Below are 26,410 nucleotides of genomic sequence, written 5' to 3'. Positions count from 1 at the left end.
TTCCGGGACCAGGGCTCAAACCCGTGTCCCCTGCACTGGCAGGTGGATTCTTCACCACTGTGCCACCAGGGAAGTCCCAATTTTTGATTTTTAATTTTGTAATTTATCAGTTTATAGTCGGTATATTTTTGGGTAAGCCCAATTGGGATAGTTACTGCCTCTTTTTATTTTCCTTCCAGAAAAATTACTGCCTTTAGTAATTGTTGCAATGGAAGTAAAAACTTACTTTCTTTTCCCAGGCATCATCACTAACATTGCCACAAACTATCACGAATGAACCCTGTGTGTATTAACGATCTCATAATTTGAGATGAACATTCTTTTGTCATGAATGTGGTTGTCAGATGAGGAAGTGAATCAGAAGAATTTCCAGCAAACTTCTCCTACATGCTATGATTTTTTTTAATTAAAAGAATGATTAAGTTTTTTCTTCATTTAGGTCCCTTTACATCTGCAATATCTTTATCTTGGTGCTTCTTACTAGCATGCTAAAATATTTTTGTGCCATTTTACCTTTAGGTATCAGACAATCAACCATCTACTAAAATGTCTCTGCTTTACCTGTGTATTCCAGCTACATGATTTCTTTGTAATGAACTTTGTTAAAAATTAATATCACTGTACTTCACAATTTTAAAACACAACGATTATAAAATACAACATTGATTTAATAGATTTGGGGGAGAAAAAAAACTCATTAAATAAACGTATTTATGGTAAGATGAATCCTGACTTCAGAAGCACCAAAGCATGGAGACATGTGTCTTCTCATTCAGAAAATATGATAAATTAATCAAATGCCTCACAGCATGTTGAATTAATGTTAGCTGTTTTTGTTATTGCCTTCTATATGTGGTTGTTTTTGTTGCTGTTATTATTTTGGTAACATATGCCAATATTTACTACAACTGATTGCTTGAGGAATTCATAAATTTGTCTACATCAAACAAGGTATTGTATCAGTATTTAACTGAGGTTTGTTTACAGTACATTTTAATTTTATATGCTTTTATTCTAAAATCTCAACAATTGTCCCAAGTATGTATACTTTAAAAATTGATTTAAAAAGGCGATTTAAGTCAGCCATAGGTAGAAGTTATTTTATGCCCAAGAGAGCTTGGAGATTTATAGGAATGTATACGTTCCACTGTCTCTGGCGTTCTCTCCCTCACATTCCAGATTTCCTTCTGTGGACCCCCCGAAAAATTCCAGGCTTGTAATATGAGACCAAGTTCTTTCCCTACTTTCCAGGTGTTCTTTATTGGGAACTTCTGTGTTGAAAGAATCATTTTTATGGTTTTATAAATGCTATTTTCCCATGACTTAAAGATACATTTTGGTAAATTTCCCTTCTACATAGCTAGGGAAGGTAGGTCTGTTGCTTTCGGTCCGTGGTGTCATGTAGGCCGTGTTCTAAAGAGCCAAAAATAGATGTTTAAGTTTTCATCATCACTATAGTCACTTTTAAATAGAAAACAAGAAAATATGACATATATTTTATTTTTTGTTTGAAAATGTTCTTTGTATGATGCCATGCCTTTCATATATGTGATGTTGGATCAGGCATAACCCAGAAGATTTGGATATTCAGTTTCCCTCCTAGCAGTAGAACCTTTCTATGGTAAATAAGAACAATTAAACCTCTCATTCTTAACCAACTCAACCAAATTCAACCAGGCAACTTTTCAAGTATTTGGGGTCAGAATCCCAACATCTTAGCTATATTTCCCAATCTAAGGGGATGGCAGGACCAAAACTACTTTTATTTATGTATTTATTTAAATATCAACATTTTGTTTTATTTCTATTTATTTTTAAAATTTGTATTTATTTATTTATTTTGGGCGTACTGTGCGGCTTGCAGGATCTCAGTTCCCAGACCAGGGATTGAACCCAGGCCACTGCAGTGAAAGCCCAGAATCCTAACCACTAGGCCACCAGGAAACTTCCCAAAACTACATTTAAAAGAAGGGAAACAATAAATGTTGCCCCTCGTCAACTGTATTTTTCTAGCACTTCAGTAAATTTGAAAATGCATGTACAATGACTCAAATATTGCCCACTGAGAAGTAATTACTGTTTGGAAATAATGTTGGATCATCTAGAGTATCTTTTATGATATTTTGAAGCACTGCTTTCATATGTGTTGTCTTAATAGTCTAAAATAGTTGTGTATGTCCCCCACATAGTCTTAACATTTAGTGGACTTTGAAACTACTCACCCATCAAATGTTTGCTTGAAAAATGGCTTCTCTTTTCACTTTAGTTTTATGAACGTGTGAGAACACTCTTTTCCCAATCATTTTGCATTCTAAACAATTAACTCAAGGGTTTATTAGGCACTGTGCACAAAGGAAACAACCACCAAACCTGTATAAAATGAAGTGTTCATCTGACTAAAAATGGTTCTAGTTTCTAGTTTCTATATAACAAAGGAAGCTCCTTTCTAGGATGTGGTTGAGTATTAAAACTTCATTTTCAAGAATTTTTACAGGACTTTAGATCAAGATTCTTTACATAGTTTAGTAAATAAAGGCCTTCAAATAGGTGTCAAGAATAAAATACTACATACTGAGTTAAATGTATGGCAAATAAAATAGAAAAATTGCAAGGTATTTTATTTTTGGTTATGTAAAATTTTAATTGTTTAGCCGTCTTCTGAAATACAGAATTCCCCTAAGAGCTCAGAAATACCTATACTTCCCCAAATGCAAGATTTTGTGGAAAGTTCATGGACATTCCAGGAGAAAAGGATTCAAATGTGAACTAAGTTTGGGAAATGTTAATAGTGTATCATTTCTTATCTCCATCCCCAGTGCCAACACACACGAGCACACTGATGGTTTTGAGATATCCTTCGGTAAAAGCACACAAACAATACAATAAAACACAAGCATTTAACTTTATTTAGCCTAGTGTTTTGCAAGCTTCTTTGACCACAGAAAGCTTCCTCTGAAGAATCCTGAATCCCACAGTATCCAGTGAATCACCTCTTGGGTTCTGAAGATATGACGTTAAGGTTTTCTATATATTACATTAGTTATTTTGTTAAAAAGTAACAAGACATATCTCTGGTTGACAGTTTAAGAAATTTCAGACTAGTAAATAATATATGTTGTAAATATACTAATAGGTTATGCCTGTGCCCTTTTACCTCTTGTCAGAAATTTTTAGAGCACTTTTTAATTAACAGTCATGTGCATTTGTTTTCTGTATCCTATTTTATATAGTCATTTAAGTTCACATTTTGAAACCCGTAATTATGCTAATATTTTAAATACAAAGATTATTATTATTTACACTAACACTAGTCTTCATGCTTTGGGAGGGAAGAGGCAGAGGTTCAGATAACACCAAATACCTATTTAAGCATCTAAAATGTAAGACACTTTGAAATTTAGACATTTTAGAAAAGGGAATATTCAGTGTCTTTGCACAAACACTACAAGGCATCTTTTGAATTTTACAAATGGGTAAATATTTTACACATATATAAAATATTTGTAAATATTTTACAAATTGGTAAGTGTTTTTCAAATTATATTGGCCAACACCAATATAATCTGGGGAAAAAACAGATAAAGCCCCTGTAGTAATTATTGGTGAACTTAGTAAGTATGACAAATTGATTTATACTAGTTAATGTTGACTTTTGTCACCTAAATATAGAAGGGGAATTAATTATAAGGTTTTCTGGGGGTATTGAGTTCTCAAATTACATAAAAACATATGCTTTCATGTCTGTGTCCAAATGAATGCGGTATATGAATTATGCTGTCAGTGACTTTGGCTACAAAATAAGAACTCGAAAACCACCTCCATTGCTGATGTCATCAGGGTTAGATTTTTAGCATTAATTTTTTTTCCTAGCTTACAATTATATAAAACGTTTGCATAGAGTACCATTTTTAAAGCTACTTTCATTGGGATTACCCAACTCTCTCACCCTTTTACTTGTTTATTTTTCTCTTTTGCCTTAAATACTGAAGTCTAATCTTTCAGGTGGAAAGTCTTCTAAGGCTTAGTCATCAGTTAAGTGTTTTGTGTAGTTTCTCTTCTTTTGCAGATTTCTCTTTTCTCAGGATACTCGGGATGAAGTTCTTTTCTCCTTAACTTTTTATTCCTCTTTCTTATTTCAGATGAAGAGGAAGCCTCCCCGCCTGGTGCCCTGCCTCCAGGTTAGGATGACTCCAACCCCTTTCCCCACTCTGTAATTTATTACTAATTGACAGTAAAGATAATGAACCGACAGGGCACCTTGATGAGACAACGCTCAGAGCAGGGGACTCAGATCTTGCCAGTGCCAAACAGGGAAAATGTTGGCTTTAATGGCAATTTCTTTTTTTTAACATGAGAAACTTTTTAAAAAGAGGCTTTCTTTGTGTCTTTATTCCTGTCCTGCCCCTAGGTTCTTTGTGAAATAAATAAAAGTAGTAACTCTTGGGTATAAATTTTAGGGGCAAAAATGTCTTTCATTTCCAGCTATATACTCTTTTCCCCTGTTCTTTAGATATTTGGATTTTTAAAAATTTTATTGTTACTTTTTAAATAAAACACATACTTTTTATAGACGTTTTCAAAATTAAAGCCCTACTGATTTTCCATCCAAGCCAACTTCTAGCTTTTTTTTCTCCCCATCATGAAAAGAGACAGGATTTGGGGGATCTGAGAAGGTTGAAGTCAGCACTCCATTTTCTCCCCCTACCCCTTGTATCATCCAGATCACGCTTTCCTTTCAGGTTCGGGTAGTCGGGCCCTGGAAAGAAAAGATTCAGGTGAGCACACACCAGAAGCAAGGCGTCCCGACCCCATCCTAATATAGTAATCACTAATGACCTCATTTCTTGAAGCTGTATTTGATTCTAATCTTGGTTTTATTCAGTTTGTAGCTTTTATAGCAATCTCTTATTACATTCCTCTGACTAGAAAACTAATGCATTGAGAAACAGTTAGTTTGCATGACACACACACACACACACACACACACACACACACACACACAAATTCAGGAATCTAGTCACGTATACCACAGGTTCATTTGTTTCATTATCACTATCATTTTTAACATTTGGCAAATACACAGAGATGAAGAGACTTTTAAAATCACCATTCCTGGGATGTATCAACATTAGATAATAATTCATATTTTTATGGAAATTTACATACAGTTGAAAGAACACCTCCAAATTCTGCATGGAGCCACAATTCTGGATGGTTATTTATTTAGTCGTTCATTTATTCATTCAACAAATTTGTTTGAGGGCCTACTATTATCCTGCTATGGGAGTCTTATGGACCAGGCATTTTTGCAGACGCAGATATAGAAATGAACAAAACAAAAAAAATCCTTGTCCTCTTGTTCCAAACATTAATGGCCACTATTTGCTATTACTATGAACATTACAATTACACACAACATAACATTTTCACATCAATTTGGGTATTTTTTTAAATTGTGTAATCATGTGACTACATTGCCTAACTTCATTGTGAAAATGATGGCCTATGAATAGGAATACTAAGCATGGTTGATACATGGGAACTAAAATAACTAAATCTACATTTCCTCCTTTTCAAGGAACATTAACAGGTTGAGAGTTGGCAACCCACGCATTTTTCTTCCAGTTATTAAGTGGCTAAAATGGAACTTCTCTTCATTCAGTTCTCAGAGACAGGGGAACTTTCTACCGTTCTCTCTCCTACCCTCTTCATTGGAGTTGACTGCTGATTAATACCTTCTAAGCACCTGGAGTGAAAACTAGAAAATGCAAAATAAACTTCATTTCCAGCTTGTCTGTCTTCATGGGAAAGCCTCAAAGGGTTTATTTTTCTTTCTGTTTTTCTAGCTTTTTTCTTCCCTTTCAAGACGCTCCTAGAATTCTTGAAATCTGTGCCTGCAGGTCATGATCTGTTACTTGTCAAACTATGGCCACATCTATACAACCCTAATAGAATTATCTAGTCATACAACAGCGAGGCATCTAGAAATTCAAGGCCAGGCTTGTTTGTCTGACCTTTCCCACTTGAGCTGCAAACTGATCCATCCCTTTAGTCTTTTCCAACTCAGATGTTGTATAGACATGACGTTATAGCCAGTCACCTGGAAAAACAATGAGAGTACTGCTTTCATAGCCTGCCCACCATTATTTATCAGGGGACAGGCAGGATTGGGAAACAAAGGAAACTTGTCTGCCAGGAAAGAGTAACAACCTTCCTGAAAAGTTTTGCTATTTCTAGGAATTAGAAAATGTTCCTTGATCCCATCGTGGAAGAGATATGCCTGTAAGAATGGGAATCTGTCACTCTCTACTGATGGCTGTCGGGGAGGTGGATAGAAAGAAAGATGTTATATTTATCCAGGTTAATTAGACAAAGAGAAGCTTCAGCATTGACAAGAACAACAAACCCAGATAAGTCTGCCCAAGAAGAACCTGGCCCTGGAATGATCCTTTTCCTCCTTTCTGCTCATTAGAATGGTCTGTTGGCGAATCACCATCAGGGGAGGACCAGGATAAGCAGACTGCCAACAATCAGCTGTCCACCCTGTTCGTGGAAAAGCCTCAAGGTGGAACAGTGAAAGTTGGTGAGTGCCAAGCATTAAATCCTGTTTTTTTTTTCAAATAAAGATGAAATTCACATAACATAAAATTAGCCATTTCAAAGTGAATAATCAGTAGCTATTAGTACACTCAATATTGTGCAACCAAGTTCCCAAATATGTTCATCACCCCAAAAAGAAACCTTGTATCCCATTGAGAGTTATCCCTCATTCTCCCTCTAACCCCTGGCAACCACTAATCTGCTCTGTTTCTAAGAATTTCCCTATTCTGGGTATTTAATATAAATGGAATCACAATAATATATGACCTTTTATGTCTGGCTTCTTTCACTTAGCATAATGTTTTCACGGTCTGTCCAAGTTGTGGCATGAATCAGTACTTCATTCCTTTTCATGGCTGAAAAGTATTCTATTGTATTATGTACTAAACCCTGCTTTTTATAACCTGAAAAAGTGAGCGACAGCTTTCATTTCAGTAACCCGTACACGTAGTAGTTGAGTGGCGGGACCCTGGAGCCAGGGTAGGTTCAAATCAGTTTTCTCATCTGTAAAATGGGAATAATACTACTTGTGAAGTACTTTGAACAGTACCTGGTATATCTTAAAGCTCAGAACCAGTGTTTGCTGCCATTTCAACACACCTCGTTCCACAAGATGATTATAAATCTGCAGACATGCTGGATCGTTACATTTAGTATCTCAGAGAAAGCTGGTCAGACAGATGGCTCAACTTTGGATATATTCATTTGAAACATATCGATTACACACCTCCTGTTTTAGACACTGTGTTGAACACTGAGTAAAATATGTGATCAATCAGAATTTACAGTATTAATGGGAGGAGCAAACAAGAAGAAACTAAAACTAAAAAAAACAGAACATCACAAAAGACATCACAAGTGCCAGGAAGGAAATAAACAAGGTGGTAAGCCAGAGAATGACCAGGGGGTCCAGGAATTTTAACTAAATGAATTTTTATAAGGAACATACTGTAATCAGAACTAGTCTTTGACACCAAATATGCAAATGAACACACAGCTGACTACAGTCTGAAAATTACATCTTTCAGGTGTAGAATGTAGAAGCACACTGCATGTGAATGAAACTTTTTGCTCCCCTTGTGTTTCTGCAAGACACCAAAATGCTAGGAGGGCAACTGGGCTACAATTCTGGTATCCTTTGAGTCTAATGAGTCAATACAAACAGGAGTGTTGAAAAAATAAACTCAAAAAGATGGTGGAGTAGAAGGACGTGCTCTCACTCCCTCTTGCGAGAACAACAGAATCACAACTAGCTACTGGAAAATCATCAACACGAAGACACTGGAACTCACCAAAAAAGATACCCCACATGCAAAGACAAAGGAGAAGCCACAATGAGACAGTAGGAGAGGTAAAATCACAGTAAAATCAAATCCCATAACTGCTGGGTGGGTGACTCACAGATTGGAGAACACTTATACCACAGAAATCCACCCAATGGAGTGAAGGTTCTGAGCCCCATGTCAGGCTTCCCAACCTGGGAGTCCGGCAACAGGAGGAGGAATTCCTAGAGAATCAGACTTTGAAGCCTAGTGGGAATTGATTGCAGGACTTTGACAGGACTGGGGGAAACAGAGACTCCACTCTTGGAGGGCACACACAAAGTAGTGTGCACATCGGGACCTAGGGGAAGGAGCAGTGACCCCAGGGGAGACTGAACCAGACCTACCAGCTAGTGTTGGAGGGTCTCCTGCAGAGGTGGGGAGGTGGCTGTGGCTCAGCGTGGGGACAAGGACACTGACAGCAGAAGTTCTCGGAAGTACTGCTTGGCATGCACCCTCCCAGAATCTGTCATTAGCCCCATCAAAGAGCCCCGGTAGACTCCAGTGTTGGGTTGCCGCAGGCCAAGCAACCAACAGGGAGGGAACCAAGCCCCACCCATCAACAGTCAAGTGGATTAACGTTTTACTGAGCTCTGCCCACCTGAGCAACAGTCAGCTCCACCCACCACCAGTCCCTCCCATCAATCCTCTTAGATAGCCTCATCCACCAGAGGCCAGAGACCAGAAGCAAGAAAAACTATAATCCTGCAGCCTGTGTGAAAAAAACCACATTCACAGTAAGATAGACAAGATGAAAAGGCAGAGGGCTATGTACCAGATGAAGGAACAAGATAAAACCCCAGAAAAACAACTAAATGGAGTGGAGATAGGCAACCTTCCAGAAAAAGAATTCAGAATAATGATAGTGAAGATGATCCAGGACCTCGGGAAAAGAATGGAGGAAAAGATCGAGAAGATGCAAGAAATGTTTAACAAAGACCTAGAAGAATTAAAGAACAAACAAACAGAGATGAACAATACAATAACTGAAATGAAAATTACACTAGAAGGAATCAATAGCAGGAAAACTGGGGCAGAAGAACGGAGAAGTGACCTGGAAGACAGAAAGGTGGAATTCACTGCTGCGGAACAGAATAAAGAAAAAAGAATGAAAAGGAATGAAGACAGCCTAAGAGACCTCTGGGACAACATTAAATGCAACAACATTCACATTATAGGGGTCCCAGAAGGAGAAGAGAGAGAGAAAGGACCAGAGAAAATATTTGAAGAGATTATAGTCGAAAACTTCCCTAACATGGGAAAGGAAATAGCCACCCAAGTTCAGGAAGCACAGCAAGTCCCATACAGGATAAACCCAAGGAGAAACATGCTGAGACACACAGTAATCAAATTGACAAAAATTAAAGGCAAAGAAAAATTCTTGAAAGCAGCAAGGGAAAAATGACAAATAACATACAAGGGAACTCCCATAAGGTTAACAGCTGATTTCTCAGCAGAAACTCTACAAGCGAGAAGGGAGTGGAATGACATACCTAAAGTGATGAAAGGGAAGAACCTACAACCAAGATTACTCTACCCGGCAAGGATCTCATTCAGATTCGATGGAGAAGTCAAAAGCTTTACAGAAAAGCAAAGGCTAAGAGAATTCAGCACCACCAAACCAGCTCTACAACAAATGCTAAAGGAACTTCTCTAAGTGGGAAACCCAAGAGAAGAAAAGGATCTATAAGAACAAACCCAAAACAATTAAGAAAATGGTCATAGGAACATACATATCGATAATTACCTTAAACATGAATGGATTAAATGCTCCAACCAAAAGACACATGCTTGCTGAATGGATACAAAAACAAGACCTATATATATGCTGTCTACAAGAGACCCACTTCAGACCTAGGGACACATACAGACTGAAAGTGAGGGGTTGGAAAAAGATATTCCATGCAAATGGAACTCAAAAGAAAGCTGGAGTAGCAAAACTCGTAACAGATAAAATAGACTTTAAAATAAAGAATGTTACAAGAGACAAGGAATGAAACTACATAGTGATCAAGGAATCAATCCAAGAAGAAGATATAACAAGTATAAATATGTATGCACACAACATAGGAGAGCCTCAATACATAAGGCAACTGCTAGCAGCTATAAAAGAGGAAATCAACAGTAACACAATAATAGTGGGGGACTTTAAGACCTCACTTACACCAATGGACAGATCATCCAAAATGAAAATAAATAAGGAAACAGAAGCTTTAAATGACACAACAGACCAGATAGATTTAATTGATATTTATTGGACGTTCCATCCAAAAACATCAGATTACACTTTCTTCTCAACTGCGCACGGAACATTCTCCAGGATTGATCACATCTTGTGTCACACATCAAGCCTCAGTAAATTTAAGAAAATTGAAATCATATCAAGTATCTTTTCTGACCACAACACTGTGAGATTGGAAATGAATTACAGGGAAAAAAACGTAAAAAACGCAAATACATGGAGGCTAAACAATACATTGCTAAATTACCAAGAGATCACTGAAGAAATCAAAGAGGAAATCAAAAAATACCTAGAGAGAAATGTCAATGAAAACACGGGGATCCCAAACCTATGGGATGCAGCAAAAGCAGTTCTAAGAGGGAAGTTTATAGCTATACAAGCCTACCTCAAGAAACAAGAAAAATCTCAAGTAAACAATCTAACCTTACACCTACAGGAACTAGAGAAAGAAGAACAAAGAAAACTCAAAGTTAGCAGAAGGAAAGAAGTCATAAAGATCAGAGCAGAAATAAATGAAGTAGAAACAAAGAAAACAATAACAAAGATCAATAAAACTAAAAGCTAGTTCTTTGAGAAGATAAACAAAATTGATAAACCATTATCCAGACTCATCACAAAAAAGAGGGAGAGGATGCAAATCAATAAAATTAGAAATGAAAAAGGAGAAGTTACAACAGACACCGCAGAAATACAAAACATCCTAAGAGACTTCTTACAAGCAACTCTATGCCAATAAAATGGACAGCCTGGAAGAAATTCTTAGAAAAGTATAACCTTCCAAGACTGAACCTGGAAGAAACAGAAAATATGAACAGACGAATCACAAGTAGTGAAATTGAGACTGTGATTAAAAATCTTCCAACAAACAAAAGTCCAGGACCAGATGGCTTCACAGGCGAATTCTATGAAACATTTAGAGAAGAGCTAACACCCATCCTTCTCAAACTCTTCCAGAAAATTGCAGAGGAAAGAACACTCCCAAACTCATTCTAAGAGGCCACCATCACCCTGATACCAACACCAGAGAAAAATAACAGAAAAAAAGAAAATTACAGACCAATATGACTGATGAATATAGATACAAAAATCCTCAACAAAATACTAGCAAACAGAATCCAACAACACATTAAAAGGATCATACACCATGATCAAGTGGGATGTATCCCAGGGATGCAAGGATTCTTCAATACATGCAAATCAATCAGTGTGATACACCATATTAATAAATTGAAGAATAAAAACCATATGATCATCTCAATAGATGTAGAAAAAGCTTTTGACAAAAAATCAACACCCATTTATGATAAAAACTCTCCAGAAAGTGGGCATAGAGGGAACCTACCTCAACATAATAAAGGCCATATATGACAAACCCACAGCAAACATCATTCTCAATGGTGAAAAACTGAAAGCATTTCCTCTAAGAGCAGGAACGAAACAAGGATGTCCACTCTCACCACTATTATTCAACATAGTTTTGGAAGTCCTAGCCACGGCAATCAGAGAAGAAAAAGAAATAAAAGGAATACAAATTGGAAAAGAAGTAAAACTGTCACTGCTTGCAGATGACATGATACTATACATAGAGAATCCTAAAAATGCCACCAGAAAAGTAATAGAGCTAAAGAATGAATTTGGTAAATTTGCAGGATACAAAATTAATGCACAGAAATCTCTTGCATTCCTATACACTAAAAAAAAATGAAAAATCTGAAAGAGAAATTATGGAAACACTCCCATTTACCATTGCAACAAAAATAATAAAATACCTAGGTATAAACCTACCTAGGGAAACAAAAGATCTGTATGCAGAAAACGATAAGAAACTGAGAAAGAAATTAAAGATGATACCAACAGATGGAGAGATATACCATGTTCTTAGATTGGAAGATTCAATATTGTGAAAATGACTATACTACCCAAAGCAATTTACAGATTCAATGTAATCCCTATCAAATTACCAATGACATTTTTTACAGAACTAGAGCAAATCATCTCAAAATTTGTATGGAGACACAAAAGACCCCGAATAGCCAAAGCAGTCTGAGGGAAAAAAACAGAGCTGGAGGAATCAGACTCCCTGACTTCAGACTATACTACAAAGCTGCAGTAATCTAGACAATATGGTACTGGCACAAAAACAGAAACATAGATCAATGGAGCAAGACAGAAAGCCTAGAGGTAAATCCACGCACCTATGGTCAACTAATCTATGACAAAGGAGGCAAAGATGTACAGTGGAGAAAAGAGAGTCTCTTCAATAAGTGGTGCTGGGAAAACTGGACAGCTACATGTAAAAGAATGAAATTAGAACACTCCCTAACACCATACACAAAAATAAATTCGAAATGGATTCATGACCTAAATGTAAGCCCTGACACTATAAAACTCTTAGAGGAAAAGATAGGAAGAACACTCTTTGACATAAATCACAGCAAGATCTTTTTTGATCCACCTCCTAGAGTAATGGAAATAAAAGCAAAAATAAACAAATGGGACCTAATGAACCTTCAGAGCTTTTGCACAGCAAAGGAAATGATACACAAGATAAAAAGACAGCCCTCAGAATGGGAGAAAATATTTGCAAACGAATCAACAGACAAAGGATTAATCTCCAAAATATATAAACAGCTCATGCAGCTCAATATTAAAGAAACAAACAACCCAATCCAAAAATGGGCAGAAGACCTAAATAGACATTTCTCCAAAGAAGACATACAGATGGCCAAGAAGCACATGAAAAGCTGCTCAACATCACTAATTATTAGAGAAATGCAAATCAAAACTACAATGAGGAATCACCTCACACCAGTTAGAATGGGCATCAGAAAATCTACAAACAACAGATGCTGGAGAGGGTGTGGAGATAAGGGAACCCTCTTGCACTGTTGGTGGGAATGTAAATTGATACAGCCACTATGGAGAACAGTATGGAGGTTCCTTAAGAAACTAAAAATAGAATTACAGTATGACTCAGCAATCCCACTCCTGGGCATATACCCAGAGAAAACCATAATTCAAAAAGACATATTCACCCCAATGTTCATTGCAGCACTATTTATAATAGCCAGGTCATGGAAGCAACCTAAATGCCCATCGACAGACGAATGGATGAAGAAGAGGTGGTACATATATACAATGGAATATTACTCAGCTATAAAAAGGAACAAAATTCAGTCATTTGTTGAGACCTGGATGGATCTAGAGACTGTCATACAGAGTGAAATAAGTCAGAAGGAGAAAAACAAATATTGTATATTAATGCATGTATGTGGAACCTAGAAAAATGGTACAGATGAACCGGTTTGCAGGGCAGAATTTGAGACACAGATGTAGAGAAAAAACGTATGGACACCAAGTGGGGAAAACTTCGGTGGGGTAGGGATGGTGGTGTACTGAATTAGGCAATTGGGATTGACATGTATACACTGATGTGTATAAAACTGATGACTAATTAGAACCTGCAGTATAAACAAACAAACAAAGAAACAAAAAACAACTAATACTAAACTTTCTTTGGGTTATTTGTATGGAAATATGTTAATATAAATGTTTCAGACATTACATGAAATTTCTAAAAATCTTATATGTTCTGGTATAAGATTGTAAGTCATAATTCTAGTTATTTTTTTAAAATATGTATCTCAGAAATAACCAAAAAAAAAAAAGACAGGAGTGTTTACGTCAAAAAGATCAGTTTCATTTAGTCATATTCTTACGATTCCAGACTTGTCATTATCTTGCCTAATAAGAAGGATGGAAAAAATCTGTGTGTGTATATATATTATATATATAATATATATACAAACATATATATGTATACATATATATGTGTATTGTGTGTGTGTTTTCCAATTTTTTTATTTCATATGTTTCATATTTATGCATAACTTGAAGATACTGTGGATTTGGTTCCAGACCACCACAATAAAGCAAATATCATACTAAAACGAGTCCCAAGAATTTTTTGGTCTCCTAGTGTATACAAAAGTTATGCTTACACTATACTATAGTCTATTAAGTATGCAATAGTGTTGTGTCTAAAAAATAATGTACCTACCTTAATTAAAGATACTTTTTTGGTAAGAAATTCTGTTATCTGAGGCCTTCAGTGAGTTGTAATCTTTTTGTAATAGTGACATCAAAGATCACTGATCACAGATCACCATAACAAATACAATAATAATGAAAAAGTTTGAAATATTGCAATAATCACCAAAATGTGACACAGAAACCTGAAGTGAACAAATATTGTTGGATGAAATGACACCAATAGGCTTGCCTGATGCAGGGTTGCCACAGACCTTCAATTTGTAGGCAAATGAAATGATCGACAAGGGATTAATCTCCAGAATATATAAAGAGCTCATGCAACTCAATATTTAAAAAACAAACAACCCAATCAAAAAAATGGGCAGAAGACCTAAATAGATATTTCTCCAAAGAAGACATACAGATGGCCAAGAAGCACATGAAAAGCTGCTCAACATCACTAATTATTAGAGAAATGCAAATCAAAACCGCAATGAGGTATCACCTCACACCAGTTAGAATGGGCATCAGAAAATCTACAAACAACAGATGCTGGAGAGGGTGTGGAGAAGAGAGAACCCTCTTGCACTGTTGGTGGGAATGTAAATTGATACAGCCACTATGGAGAACAGTATGGAGGTTCCTTAAGCAACTAAAAATAGAATTAGCATATGACCCAGCAATCCCACTCCTGGGCATATACCCAGAGAAAACCATAATTCAAAAAGACATATTCACCCCAATGTTCATTGTAGCACTATTTACAGTAGCCAGGTCATGGAAGCAACCTAAATGCCCATCGAGAGACGAATGGATAAAGAAGATGTGGTACATATATACAATGGAATATTACTCAGCCATAAAAAGGAATGAAATTGGGTCATTTTTAGAGACGTGGATGGGCATAGAGACTCATACAGAGTGAAGTAAATCAGAAAGAGAAAAACAAATATCGTATATTAATGCATATATGTGGAATCTAGAAAAATGGTACAGATGAACTGGTTTGAAAAGCAGAAATAGAGACACAGATGTAGAGAACAAACGTATGGACACCAAGGAGGGAAAGTGGAGGAGTGGTGAGATGAATTGGGAGATGGGGATTGACATATATACACTAATATATATAAAATAGATAACTAATAAGAATCTGCTGTATAAAAAATAAAATAAAATTCAGAAATTAAATAAAAAAGAAAAACTATCTTTGAAGTACAATAAAGCAAAGTGCAATACAATGAGGTATGCCTGTATATGTTATTTTATACATATTACTTTTGCTTGAATTCCAAACAAAAATTATTTCCACTGATTTCCGCATTGCTCTTTTTCTGCTCCATAAACCTCAAAAGCAGAAGCAGTTAGAGTATCCTAAGAACTAGGGTACTCAAAAAAAAAAAAAATCAGGGCCCTTTAATTGTTCAATTCCAGCAGTGCCATTAACATCATAGGTTATGCAGTGTATTCCTGTCTAACTCCTTCCATCCAAGAGCAAAACAAATGGCAATTTTAAAACCACAGTCTGAATTACTTGTGCTTTTTTCCTAGGTGGAAATATCACCTTTATAGCCAAAGTCAAGGCCGAAGATCTTCTTAGAAAGCCCACTATCAAATGGTTCAAAGGGAAATGGATGGACCTGGCCAGCAAAGCTGGGAAGCACCTCCAGCTGAAAGAAACCTTCGAAAGGCACAGTCGGGTATGACCCTGACCTCCTGCCGCAGGGGCTCAGCCAGCTCATTCCTCTGTGTGCGTAAAAGGTCATTTTCGGTTCATCTCTGAGAGACTTCAGTCCCAGAACATCTGCTGGAGTTCCCATTCCTAGTGTTTACACTCTAATGTGGTTGCCCTGCTGTCCCCAGGGGCTTCAGAGCATTGCATTGACCCCTCCCATACTGAGAACATTGTACCAGAATCCCCAGATACAGACACGTCTTTAAGCCAATGCTGAGGAACTGGGAAAATAACTGCAATGTGATGGCCTCTTTCTGTCGGCAAGGTAGGGCTGAAATACGTCCGGATACATTTCATTGCAGGTATACACATTTGAGATGCAGATCATCCAGGCTAAAGAGAACTATGCCGGAAACTACAGATGCGAGGTCACCTATAAGGATAAGTTCGACAGCTGTTCCTTCGATCTTGAAGTCCATGGTAAGAGAGACTTCTAGTCTGGATAAGTTTAATTTTTTTATGTTTATGAGGTATGAGAGGATAGAGGAGAATAAGACCATTTATTAGTATGAGATTTTGGAAATAAAATTTCCTTTAAAACTGTGTGTGTTTCTGATTGTGGTAGTCTCAGCAGGCCTGCTGAATTAAATTGTTATGAGACAATTTACAAACAGAATTTGGAGGAATTTATTGTAAATGTCTCTTATCCATGCTATCCATGCTATTTAATCTCTCAGATAAGGGCCGATGACTTTTTTTGCTGCTATTGAATGTTTCGTTTGGTCCTCTTATTCCCACTCAGGTTTGGGGATAAGTTAATATGGGATGAAGATGCCAGGATACCCAGGTAGAAGGGAGGATTTCTTTTATAAGGACTGATGTCAGATATGGAAGTTCTTCTTCTATATGTTTACTGTGTACTGCCAAGAGTGAATTTAATAGGAATAAATTAAAGGTATATATGTACATAGGGGAAAAGACAATACTTCGATAAGTATACAAAGGGAAAGTTGACTTGGCAGCAAACATCATAAACTTAAAATGAATCCAAAGTGTGATGTAGCTACAAAAGACAAAGCTGAGGTAATTTAAAACCAGAGCGTTACAAGTGTTATAGGATCTAGGTTTAGGAAGTGATACCACTCTCTGTAACATGCTACTTGTTCCACATTTGAAGTAATGCCTTTAGCCATGGGTACCATACCTCCACTGGGATCCCTCCTGGAGTAGGTAGGGTAACTGGGAGACTGAAGAATCCAGGAACTATGCCCCCATTCAGCTTGAATGTGTAGATGAAGGAGGCCAGGCATTTATGACCCATTGTAAGTAGGGGAAGGGCTGTCACACAGAAGGAAAAGGCCATTATCCATGTCCTTGAGAAGTGTTTAGGCAGATTAGAATCAAAAGGTGGAAATTAAGAGAAGGTGAATATTGTCTTCACATTAGCACAAGCTCTTTCCTTAAAGCTATATAGAGACACAACAGAAGGTTGTGAGGGTCCCAGTCTGAGAGTTGTCAAGCAGAGGCTGGGTGACCATGGGTGGTGGTGCTGTCGAGATTTCTGTATTAAGTGGGAATTTGGTCCTGACCACTGCTTCTTCAACCTGGCCAGGCATCTCTGAGAATCACCTGAGGGGCGTTTTCAGAATATGGATTTCTGGGAGCCCATCCCTGATCTGGTGAATCAAAATCTCCAGCAGGGAGATCCAGAAGCTGACATTTTTTAAGCTCCTTAGGTGACTCTAATGGTCATACAGGTGGAATGACAACTGGATATGGTAACTCCTAAAGTCCTTTCATTGATTCTGTGTGAGGGGGGATGAGGTGTGATGCCTCCCCAGCTCAGCCGTTGGGAGGAGAGCCATCCCCCCTTCATCCGGCATTCCTTCCGTCTGAAGAATCCCCACAGCCTGGAAAGGAACTGAACACAAAACTGCCTTCTTAATGGGTATTTATTTTATTGTTTTCTTTCCTTTCAAAGAATCTACTGGGACTACTCCAAACATTGACATCAGATCTGCTTTCAAGAGAAGGTAACTTCAAAAGGGTAATCTAGGTAGCTTTTGTATAACATGAAAGTGGAAGACTTTCAAAACACACTTTCCCTTCCTCCACACTCAATATTCCAAGTGAGATCAACTCTTTTCACTGAAGTCAAACATGCTAAATATTCAAAAGTTAGTGTTCAAGAGAAGCTGTGGGTTTAATATGCCACCTCGTGTATATGCTGATCATTTTTTAGAATATTCTTGTTATAGGAAGCTCCCATTTTACCGGTCTATGAGGCTTCTTCCTTAGTTGCATTATTTTCTACCAAATGGCGCACAAAAATATATAACAGTACACATCTCATATAGCATCAGTTAAGTGATATCAGAAAACTTACATTGCCTTTTATCTAGAAATCACGTATGGAGCAATTAAACCATGCGCCCAGAAAACTACAATTAAGTAGCTACTTACTGAAGTTAGCACTATTTAAATGTGGAATTATCCTAAATGAAAGACCACTGAGTCTGCTGGAATAAAGAACATTGTAGAAGGGCAAAATATAGATACTTACTTGACTTATTTTGCAGCTGCCAAGGCTGAAAAATCAGGGGGTCAAAGAAGAAAAATGAAAAGAATTTTCTAGCCTATGGGAAATGTGACTAGGCTTTTCCTGACATTATTTTACGCTCTGTACTTAATTCATCCAAAATACAAATTCATTCATGAGAGTAAATGTTTTGTTCTTAAGACTGAATCCACATAACAGTGTTGTTGAATAAGGAAAGTCATCTGAAACTAGCATAAAACAATGATCTAGTCTGTTAATAAAAGTCACAGTTCCCTCCTAAATTATGAACAAATGAAAATTGTAATTACTTTTAAAAGATATTTAATACTTCCTGATCAGTCAATTGGATTTTTTTTTTTTTTCTTTTTGCGGTACGCGGGCCTCTCACTGTTGTGGCCTCTCCCGTTGCGGAGCACAGGCTCTGGACGCACAGGCCCAGCGGTCATGGCTCACGGGCCCAGCCGCTCCGCAGCATGTGGGATCTTCCCCGACCGGGGCATGAACCCGTGTCCCCTGCATCGGCAGGTGGACTCTCAACCACTGTGCCACCAGGGAATCCCCAATTGTATTTTTTTATGTCATAACTTTCAAAATCTCTTACCTTCCCTTCACCCCACGTTCAGCAAATGCATAGATCTAAAACTACATTCATCCTATGTATAAGTCTATTTTAAGAGAGGAAGACGTAATCTACTAAGTTTTGGGCTTTAAGAGAATAGAACTGTGTTTATGTCAAAAGGTCTTCTCCAAATACGTGCTATTAGAGAAATTTTGAAAACACATTATTTGAGCTCAATTCTTATAACTTACATGTTATACACACTGTTTTTAAACCCACAGACTCTTTTCTTAGAAACTATAACTAACATATGTAAAGAGCAGAAAACAAAATCTTCATTAAAAAATGAAACACGTAAGTAAATATGTAGTGCCATTTAAATGTCAGCGCCATAGCTTCTATTATATTTAGAGTTTATATGAAATCATGAAGGTGGGTGCATGCCTAAATTAAGATGCATTTCTCTATAGGAAAGCACTTTTAAAAACTCCTAGTAAAGGGCTCAACAATTCCAAGACAAATTTTTGGAAAATACGTTTTAAAAGGTGTAAATATTAATAAGAAAATAAAAAGCTTATAATCCTTTCTCTTTAAAAGAGAAAGGAATGCATCTTTTAAAAAGCTCTGCACTATCTCCATTTTTGTGATGTTGGTATCACATTATCTGATTAATCTATTGATGGACACAAAGAGGTTACCTTTGAATATAAGTTTTGTACTTATATGTTTGACAATGGTACACTTCGTCCTCCAAGCCAATCTCTGTCTGACATGAATAACAGAGATCAGCAAAAGTCCTTTGCTTTTTACACAGGTATGTTTCCAGCACCCCCAACTTGCAAAAACAAAGTACTTTGTGTTGCTTGGCTTAAATGCATTTGTGTTACTCTATTTTAACACAAATCCAAGCACTTTTATATATGCAATCTACAAAAATGTGCCTTCCGAAATCATAGAGTAACACAAGCTCCTCATGTTTGCTTTTCCACAAGTACATTCTCCAAAACTTAAAATGTCACTTGTGTGAAAAGAAAGTGTTTGTGTTGGTTTAGTCCTATGACTTGTGTGCTAGTACAAAATTGCATATACGTTATAGGTAGAGTGTTTGGGGGAAACTTGCGTATGTGTCTCAGCCTTAAACCCGGTTTTGCTTTTCTTTTGTTAATGACAGTGGAGAAGGTCAAGAGGATGCAGGGGAACTTGACTTTAGTGGTCTCCTGAAACGTAGGTGAGAATCCAGTGATGGAGTGAGGCGCTTTGGCCTGGAAATCTTTTAGATACCCACTCAGAGGAGTCAAGTTTAAAGTAGATGTTTTTCAAAGAATTTCTCATTTCTTAAAATGTGTTTTGTTTATGGAATACTTTAACAGCGTTGACTAAGAAAGAGACAGAGAAACAACTGCATACTAATCTGTTAAAGATTTTAGCTGATGCTTTTACTTTCTTTTTAAATGTTTCATGAGTCTTCACATACTTTCTAAGAAGGGGATGAGGAAATCTGAAAACTGAGACAGAGACTTAAATACCTGAATACTTTTTATTTCTCTCATGATTTCTATTATTTCAATCATGATTCCTTGTCACGATTGAATAAATAAAGCCTCCATTCTTCTGCTTTTGATATTTGACTGAAAAATCAATTTCAACATTTTGGTAGAAGTCTTTTGGTGGAAGTCTCAGCAAGTATATATATATATATATATATATACTTTAACATAGTATTGGTGATTTACTATATTTCATCAAATATAAGACACCATTCATGTTAATATATACCTGTATTTTATAAATCACTAAGCAATGAAAAAAATTGCTCCAAATTGTTTATTATGACATACTATTGACTGTAAGGTACATCCTTATTTCAGAGATGTTTAAAATGTCCAAAAATGTGCATTTTTAGACGAGATAAAATATAGTAGTAAAATGGAGACGTGTTTAGTATTATCACTCACACTCCCTTAACTTTGTACTCTCTGGGAATAAAATTTATAGATTTTCATTATGGGTATTTAGTATACAACCATTTTATAGAATTTCTGCCCATAAATATGCATATACATAATCATAAATATACTATATCATATACGTGTTATATATAAAGATATACATATCTAGATATTTACTATAGCACAGAAGCAACAAAAAGAAAATGAGTTTTGCTGGGATTGTGTTTATCTACCAAACTTGTGAATAAACAGTAAAACTATAATTCTAAATTAATGATATATAATGTTGATAACAGTTTTCATTTAGCATTTTAGATTCACTTTTTATTATTTTTACTGCTTTCTATGGTTACTAAAAAATCGTAAGTGTAGATAGAAATGCTTCAAAACAAATTACAAATAGTAATAAATGGGCTTGTGTTCATTCTCAGTTTAGTTGGATGACTTTCTTCAAGTCCCTGTGAATGAAAAATTCACCCCCAGCTCTAAACATTTAGGTTGAGAACTGAAATATTAACAGGTGCCATTTATTAATAACCAAATGGATATTAGCCAATCAGTAGACTTTGGCAGTATCAAAAACATTTTTCCTTCTCTGGATACTTCAAATAATCATTAGTCTCAATAATATTTATTAATTCCCCAGATGTATCTAAAGCAATAGTATATGAAGTGACCTTAAGTGAGCCTCATTCTTCCTGTTCTACAGGTGAGAAACCAAAGACCAGAGATGTTGAGTGACTTACCCCAAGTCACACAGCTAGGTAGAGGAAGGGCAGGGACCTAAATCCAAGTTTCCCTTTTCTGAGTCAGCACATTTCCTGTGACTCCACATAAGAAACGCCACTCTGAATCTGCCTCAGAAGTTGGCGCCTCGGACATTTTATAGCACAAATTGAAACTTTAGGAAGACAAGAGAGGTTTTTTGTTTTTTGGTGTTTTTTTTCCTGCATTTACTCAACCAGGAAAATACTAAATGCTCTCTTTGTGTAGAATATAATACTAGGTGATGTGAGGAAAAGAAATCCAGTGCCTTCTAGCATTTGGCACGTAGAAAGAGATAGATACATATTTGTGGAAAGGAAAAGATAGTGGTTAAAACATGGATTTGAGTCTCAACTCTCCCATTTACTAATTACTGTGTATGACTTTGGTCAAATTATATGTCCTCCCTGAGACTTGTTTTCCACATCTGTAAATGTGGAGAATAAAACTACTTAAGAGAATTATTGTGAGAATTAAGTTAAATGTAAAAGGCCTGGCTCGTACAGGTGTCAAATAAATATCCACTTCCCCCCAAAATGTGACATTTTCTCTTGAAGAATTTATATTCGTAAAGTGACAAAATACACATACACACACACACACACACACACACACACACACTCAATCATTAAAAATGTAATACAGTAGATTATTAGGTGCCAGGTCTGATTAAAAGGAAAAAGAAAGAAAAAAGAACAGACTAGTTCTACCAGTAGTTTGCAGAGTAAAAGAAATCTCATTAATGGTCAAAATGACTAAAGAAAAAAAATTACTAGAAAAAAATGGGCAGTCAACATGTCTCCAGTTCTCATTTTCTTTACATCCCCTAATTATTATTTTGACTCATAATTAGATTGTTGTTATCATAAGACTATATTCATTTAATATACTATATACTAGTCCACTGGTATAACTTTAGAAATCATTGTGTTTTCCTACTAATTTGTGAATTGCATGTGTTTTCATTGTGGTAATGACATGTGGTTACCGTTTCTGCTCCTCCGAGAGTCTGTGGCAAAATCCCTATGAGTATAAATATCATTACAACCAACATCTTTATACAACAAAAGATCTCCCTGCCCTGAACAAAGTCAGCCTATTTCAAATAGACATTAAATAAATCACAGTCAGTCTTTTGGGCAGTATCTTGTTATGGGACTTGACCTATATAAATACTTAAAAGTTTATTCTACATAAAATTTCTATAACTGCTCTATATTTCACTAGGAGTGTCAAGTTATAGAAATTTCGATGTAGATGGAAGTAGTATAAATGTTATATAGGTCTATCCGCATGCTTGGAAAGGAATCAGTAGTGCCTATAGAAATTTGGCTTTTTCTTCCTACTGAAACTTAATGTAGCCATGCAGATAGGGTCATGTGCAGCCACCACAGTAAGTATAGATATGTTCTGAATGAGTAAAGGAGATGCTACAGATGGCAGCCTTGACCTCACGTTCCAGTACAAAATAATGAATCCATCTCCTTGCAATTTGGGATTCAGTGAAGTGATGGAGAGGAAAGGAAGAAGGAAGAGGCAAGAGGTCATTGGTGTTTGTATTAGGATTAAGGTCGTAGTAGAGTGGGGTGTATTTTGGTGTTTTAATGAGAAAAAAATGGTGAAGATGATTGGTTTTATGAATCTACCAACAAAACTGACTCAAGAAACACACTGAAAATGATGACCTTTATTACTGGCTTCCTCATATAAACATTCACCTCATTCATCTAGGTACATCTCAGTGTTTTATTTGTGCCTCTTGTTATCTATTTTAATCTAGTTTGATATCTTTAAATCTTTTCATCAATGTCAGGAGGACCCTTGAAATGTGTATGTAGTTCTTCTTGGCTGAGATACAAATTGAACACAATGTAGTATGGCATAGTTTAACAATGTGGGGACTCAGGCTAATGTGACAAAAATAGAGCAATAATAAACTGGATTAAGGAAAGACCCACAGAGAATATATACATATATACACACATACACATTTAAATTGCAATGCTCCAAGACTTCCTACAAAATATTTAAATGTTATATTTGAAATTTAGACTGCTTTCAGGCAGTAGTTATAGTAGATCAGGCAAATTATTACCAATATTTCAACTTCAGGACAATTTTCTTAAGCTTTTCAATTTCCCCATGTTAACAGAGGGTGTAATTACCATTTCAGTGAAATGAAGATAATAGTTGTGTCTTGAGTCTTTAAGAGGCACATTTTCCTAATGGTGTAACTAGTCCTTTCCACAAAGGTTACTGATGGACCAATGACCTCTCACTTCCTTCCATTTCCCAGATTTGCCTCAGCATCCTCTACTGGGCAAAAGACTTACACAACAATGGAAATTAGATATGCAGAAGTCATCCTTGCCTAATGCCACCCTAAACTCTACGTTCATATTTATATTCTCCTCCCCTTCCCTATGATTACAACCCAGTCTTTCCTCAAGAAATTCTGAAGCAGGTGTAATTAATTGGACAATGCAAACATATGCAACTCATTATTTGCTAACATGAAGCGTGAATCTGTTTTCACACTGATGTTTAAGATGTGTTGACCAGTTTTCCTGGAAAAATCATATCCAAACCAGCATTATTCACAGTAAGCAGTCACTATAACATTTCCAAATTAACCTTAGTTGATAAAAAGAGTCAACTAAGCTTAAACAAAATTAGGACTACTTAGCTAGTGAAGGAAATCAATTTGAAATATATTTTGCATTTATACTAAGTCTCTTTCCCTAAAAGTGCTTATTCCTGAGTTTTGTTTCATTTTTTGGTTTTAAAATACAGACAAGTATATGTACTTTAAATCATATATGTGTGTATATATATTAGTTATATATGTTCTTTTGACAGTGATCAAAATTTAGAGTCATAATTTTGATAATTACACTAAGAAATTACTTTCGCCTTGTTCAAGGAACGCTTAATGACTTGCTTTACAGTTTCACATTTATATTTTCATGATTCATACCCAACCTGCTTCCAAAAAAGTTCAAGACAATACTTTAAGATGAAATACGAGAGATTTCTGGATCTCATTCTCTTTTTCTACTCTGACAATTTAGAAGAAAATAGTTTTCTCTTAAAAAGAATATGTATACACAAAAATCATATGAAAAACAACCAAACCAAAACCAAAACCAAAAACAAACGCTTAGTCACAGTTTCAAATGTTTTTTGTATTAAAAAACAGCAAAAATGGTTAATGTACACATTTACTAACATGGTAGGGAAAATGCTATTTGCAAAATCTGAAGATTTGAAATGCTGTGTTTGTACCATCTCCACATAGAGCTAGGGTATGCACGCCAATGAAGGTAGAAAGAGAGCATTGTTCTTTCACAGACCAACACCTAAAATCTTCTAGTTCTTAACCCTTATTTCAATCTCGATATCCTAGATGAAAACATTTCTTTTAAGTTCCGTAAAATCTCACCTCCTATTTAGACTTGCAAGTTGAAAATAAGTAAAAATATCTTAAGGATATTTCCTGGTATCCTCCTCTCCCCCTAATATTGTGTTTTTAACTAGGAAAACGAGAGCGTTAATATAAGTGCACGTATCTGATCTTTGACTATCTGGAAGTTTCCCTGAGACTTCAGGCAAAGTACACTTTCCCCTCGGCTTTAAGGACTCAGGGTTTAAACAGAGCTTGTAGCACTGACCCGAAAAATCGGTGCCATACTCCGACCTTCCTTGCCTTTAAGGGCCAGTGGGCAGCTATTAAACTAGGCAATGGTTCTCCCCGGTTAGGGAGGTGAAACAGCAGGAGGAAGAACCTGAGATAGACGTGTGGGAGCTGCTGAAGAATGCGAAACCCAGCGAGTACGAGAAGATCGCCTTCCAGTACGGCATCACTGACCTGCGCGGGATGCTCAAGCGGCTCAAGCGCATGCGCAGAGTGGAGAAGAAGAGCGCAGGTGAGCACCCCTGGGGGAGATTAATCCTTCCTATTTCCTGCTGGGTTTGGGGACGGACTAGCTGGGGTGAAATTTGCAGGGGTTAACTTGACTTCAGGTGAAGTAGTTTACTGCCCCGCACATCACAGGCTAAGCGGGTAGCAGACAGCTGCTGAAGGTTTAAGGTAACAGAAGGTGCATTACAGTGACACATACAATGTATTATATAATGGAACATTAAACATTCCCGCTGTTACTGGCAATTTCTCAGCGGCCCCTTTCTCCAGCCTCTGCATCTCTCCCTCACTCTCAAATTCCTGATTCTTATTTAGGCAGAGTAGATTCTATGTTTCTTTGTTTTACTGTTATATTCTTCCACCCATTGGATGAGGCATGGGGAATTCACTTCTCACACCCGATATGCTTACCCAAGTGTTTAAACATGCCAATATTTGGGCAAGTTTCCACAGTACAAAAACTTTGATAAGCCCACTATTTCGGTCTGTCAAAGGCATTTCATTTAAGCTCACGAGTCATCGAAAGCATCTCATAAATTATATGATAAAAAACTGTGACATAGATGTACACAGATAATGCCAATGATCCTGATAATAATCATATTAGGAGAATGAGCATATTCTTCAAGTCCAAATTTCATTTGGATACTTTGTATCATACATTCCCTGAAGAATGAAGATAATCCTTTTTGAAGCCTCTCCAATACTTCTTATGTTTCTTCCAAAAGCATGTGGATTCTCTTTACATTTTTAAACCATCTTATGGTTTATAAATGGATTCAGACTC

At 36.5% G+C, this 26,410-nt stretch overlaps 1 protein-coding gene across 1 annotated transcript in view; it reads left to right on the top strand.

Annotated features, from left to right (window-relative positions):
- The window catches only part of MYBPC1 (myosin binding protein C1), a 79,258-nt gene that overhangs the window by 10,385 nt on the left and 42,463 nt on the right, over positions 1–26,410 (top strand). The window contains exons 5-12 of the mRNA XM_065888148.1: positions 4,140–4,178; positions 4,740–4,775; positions 6,473–6,583; positions 15,745–15,893; positions 16,231–16,348; positions 17,850–17,901; positions 20,159–20,215; positions 25,461–25,627. Of these exons, the coding sequence (XP_065744220.1) occupies positions 4,140–4,178; positions 4,740–4,775; positions 6,473–6,583; positions 15,745–15,893; positions 16,231–16,348; positions 17,850–17,901; positions 20,159–20,215; positions 25,461–25,627 (729 nt within the window). The remainder of the gene's footprint in view (positions 1–4,139; positions 4,179–4,739; positions 4,776–6,472; positions 6,584–15,744; positions 15,894–16,230; positions 16,349–17,849; positions 17,902–20,158; positions 20,216–25,460; positions 25,628–26,410) is intronic.

The sequence above is a fragment of the Phocoena phocoena genome, chromosome 11 (assembly GCF_963924675.1).
Source record: "Phocoena phocoena chromosome 11, mPhoPho1.1, whole genome shotgun sequence".
NCBI lineage: Eukaryota > Metazoa > Chordata > Mammalia > Artiodactyla > Phocoenidae > Phocoena > Phocoena phocoena.
This window is presented reverse-complemented; position numbering and strand designations above follow the sequence as displayed.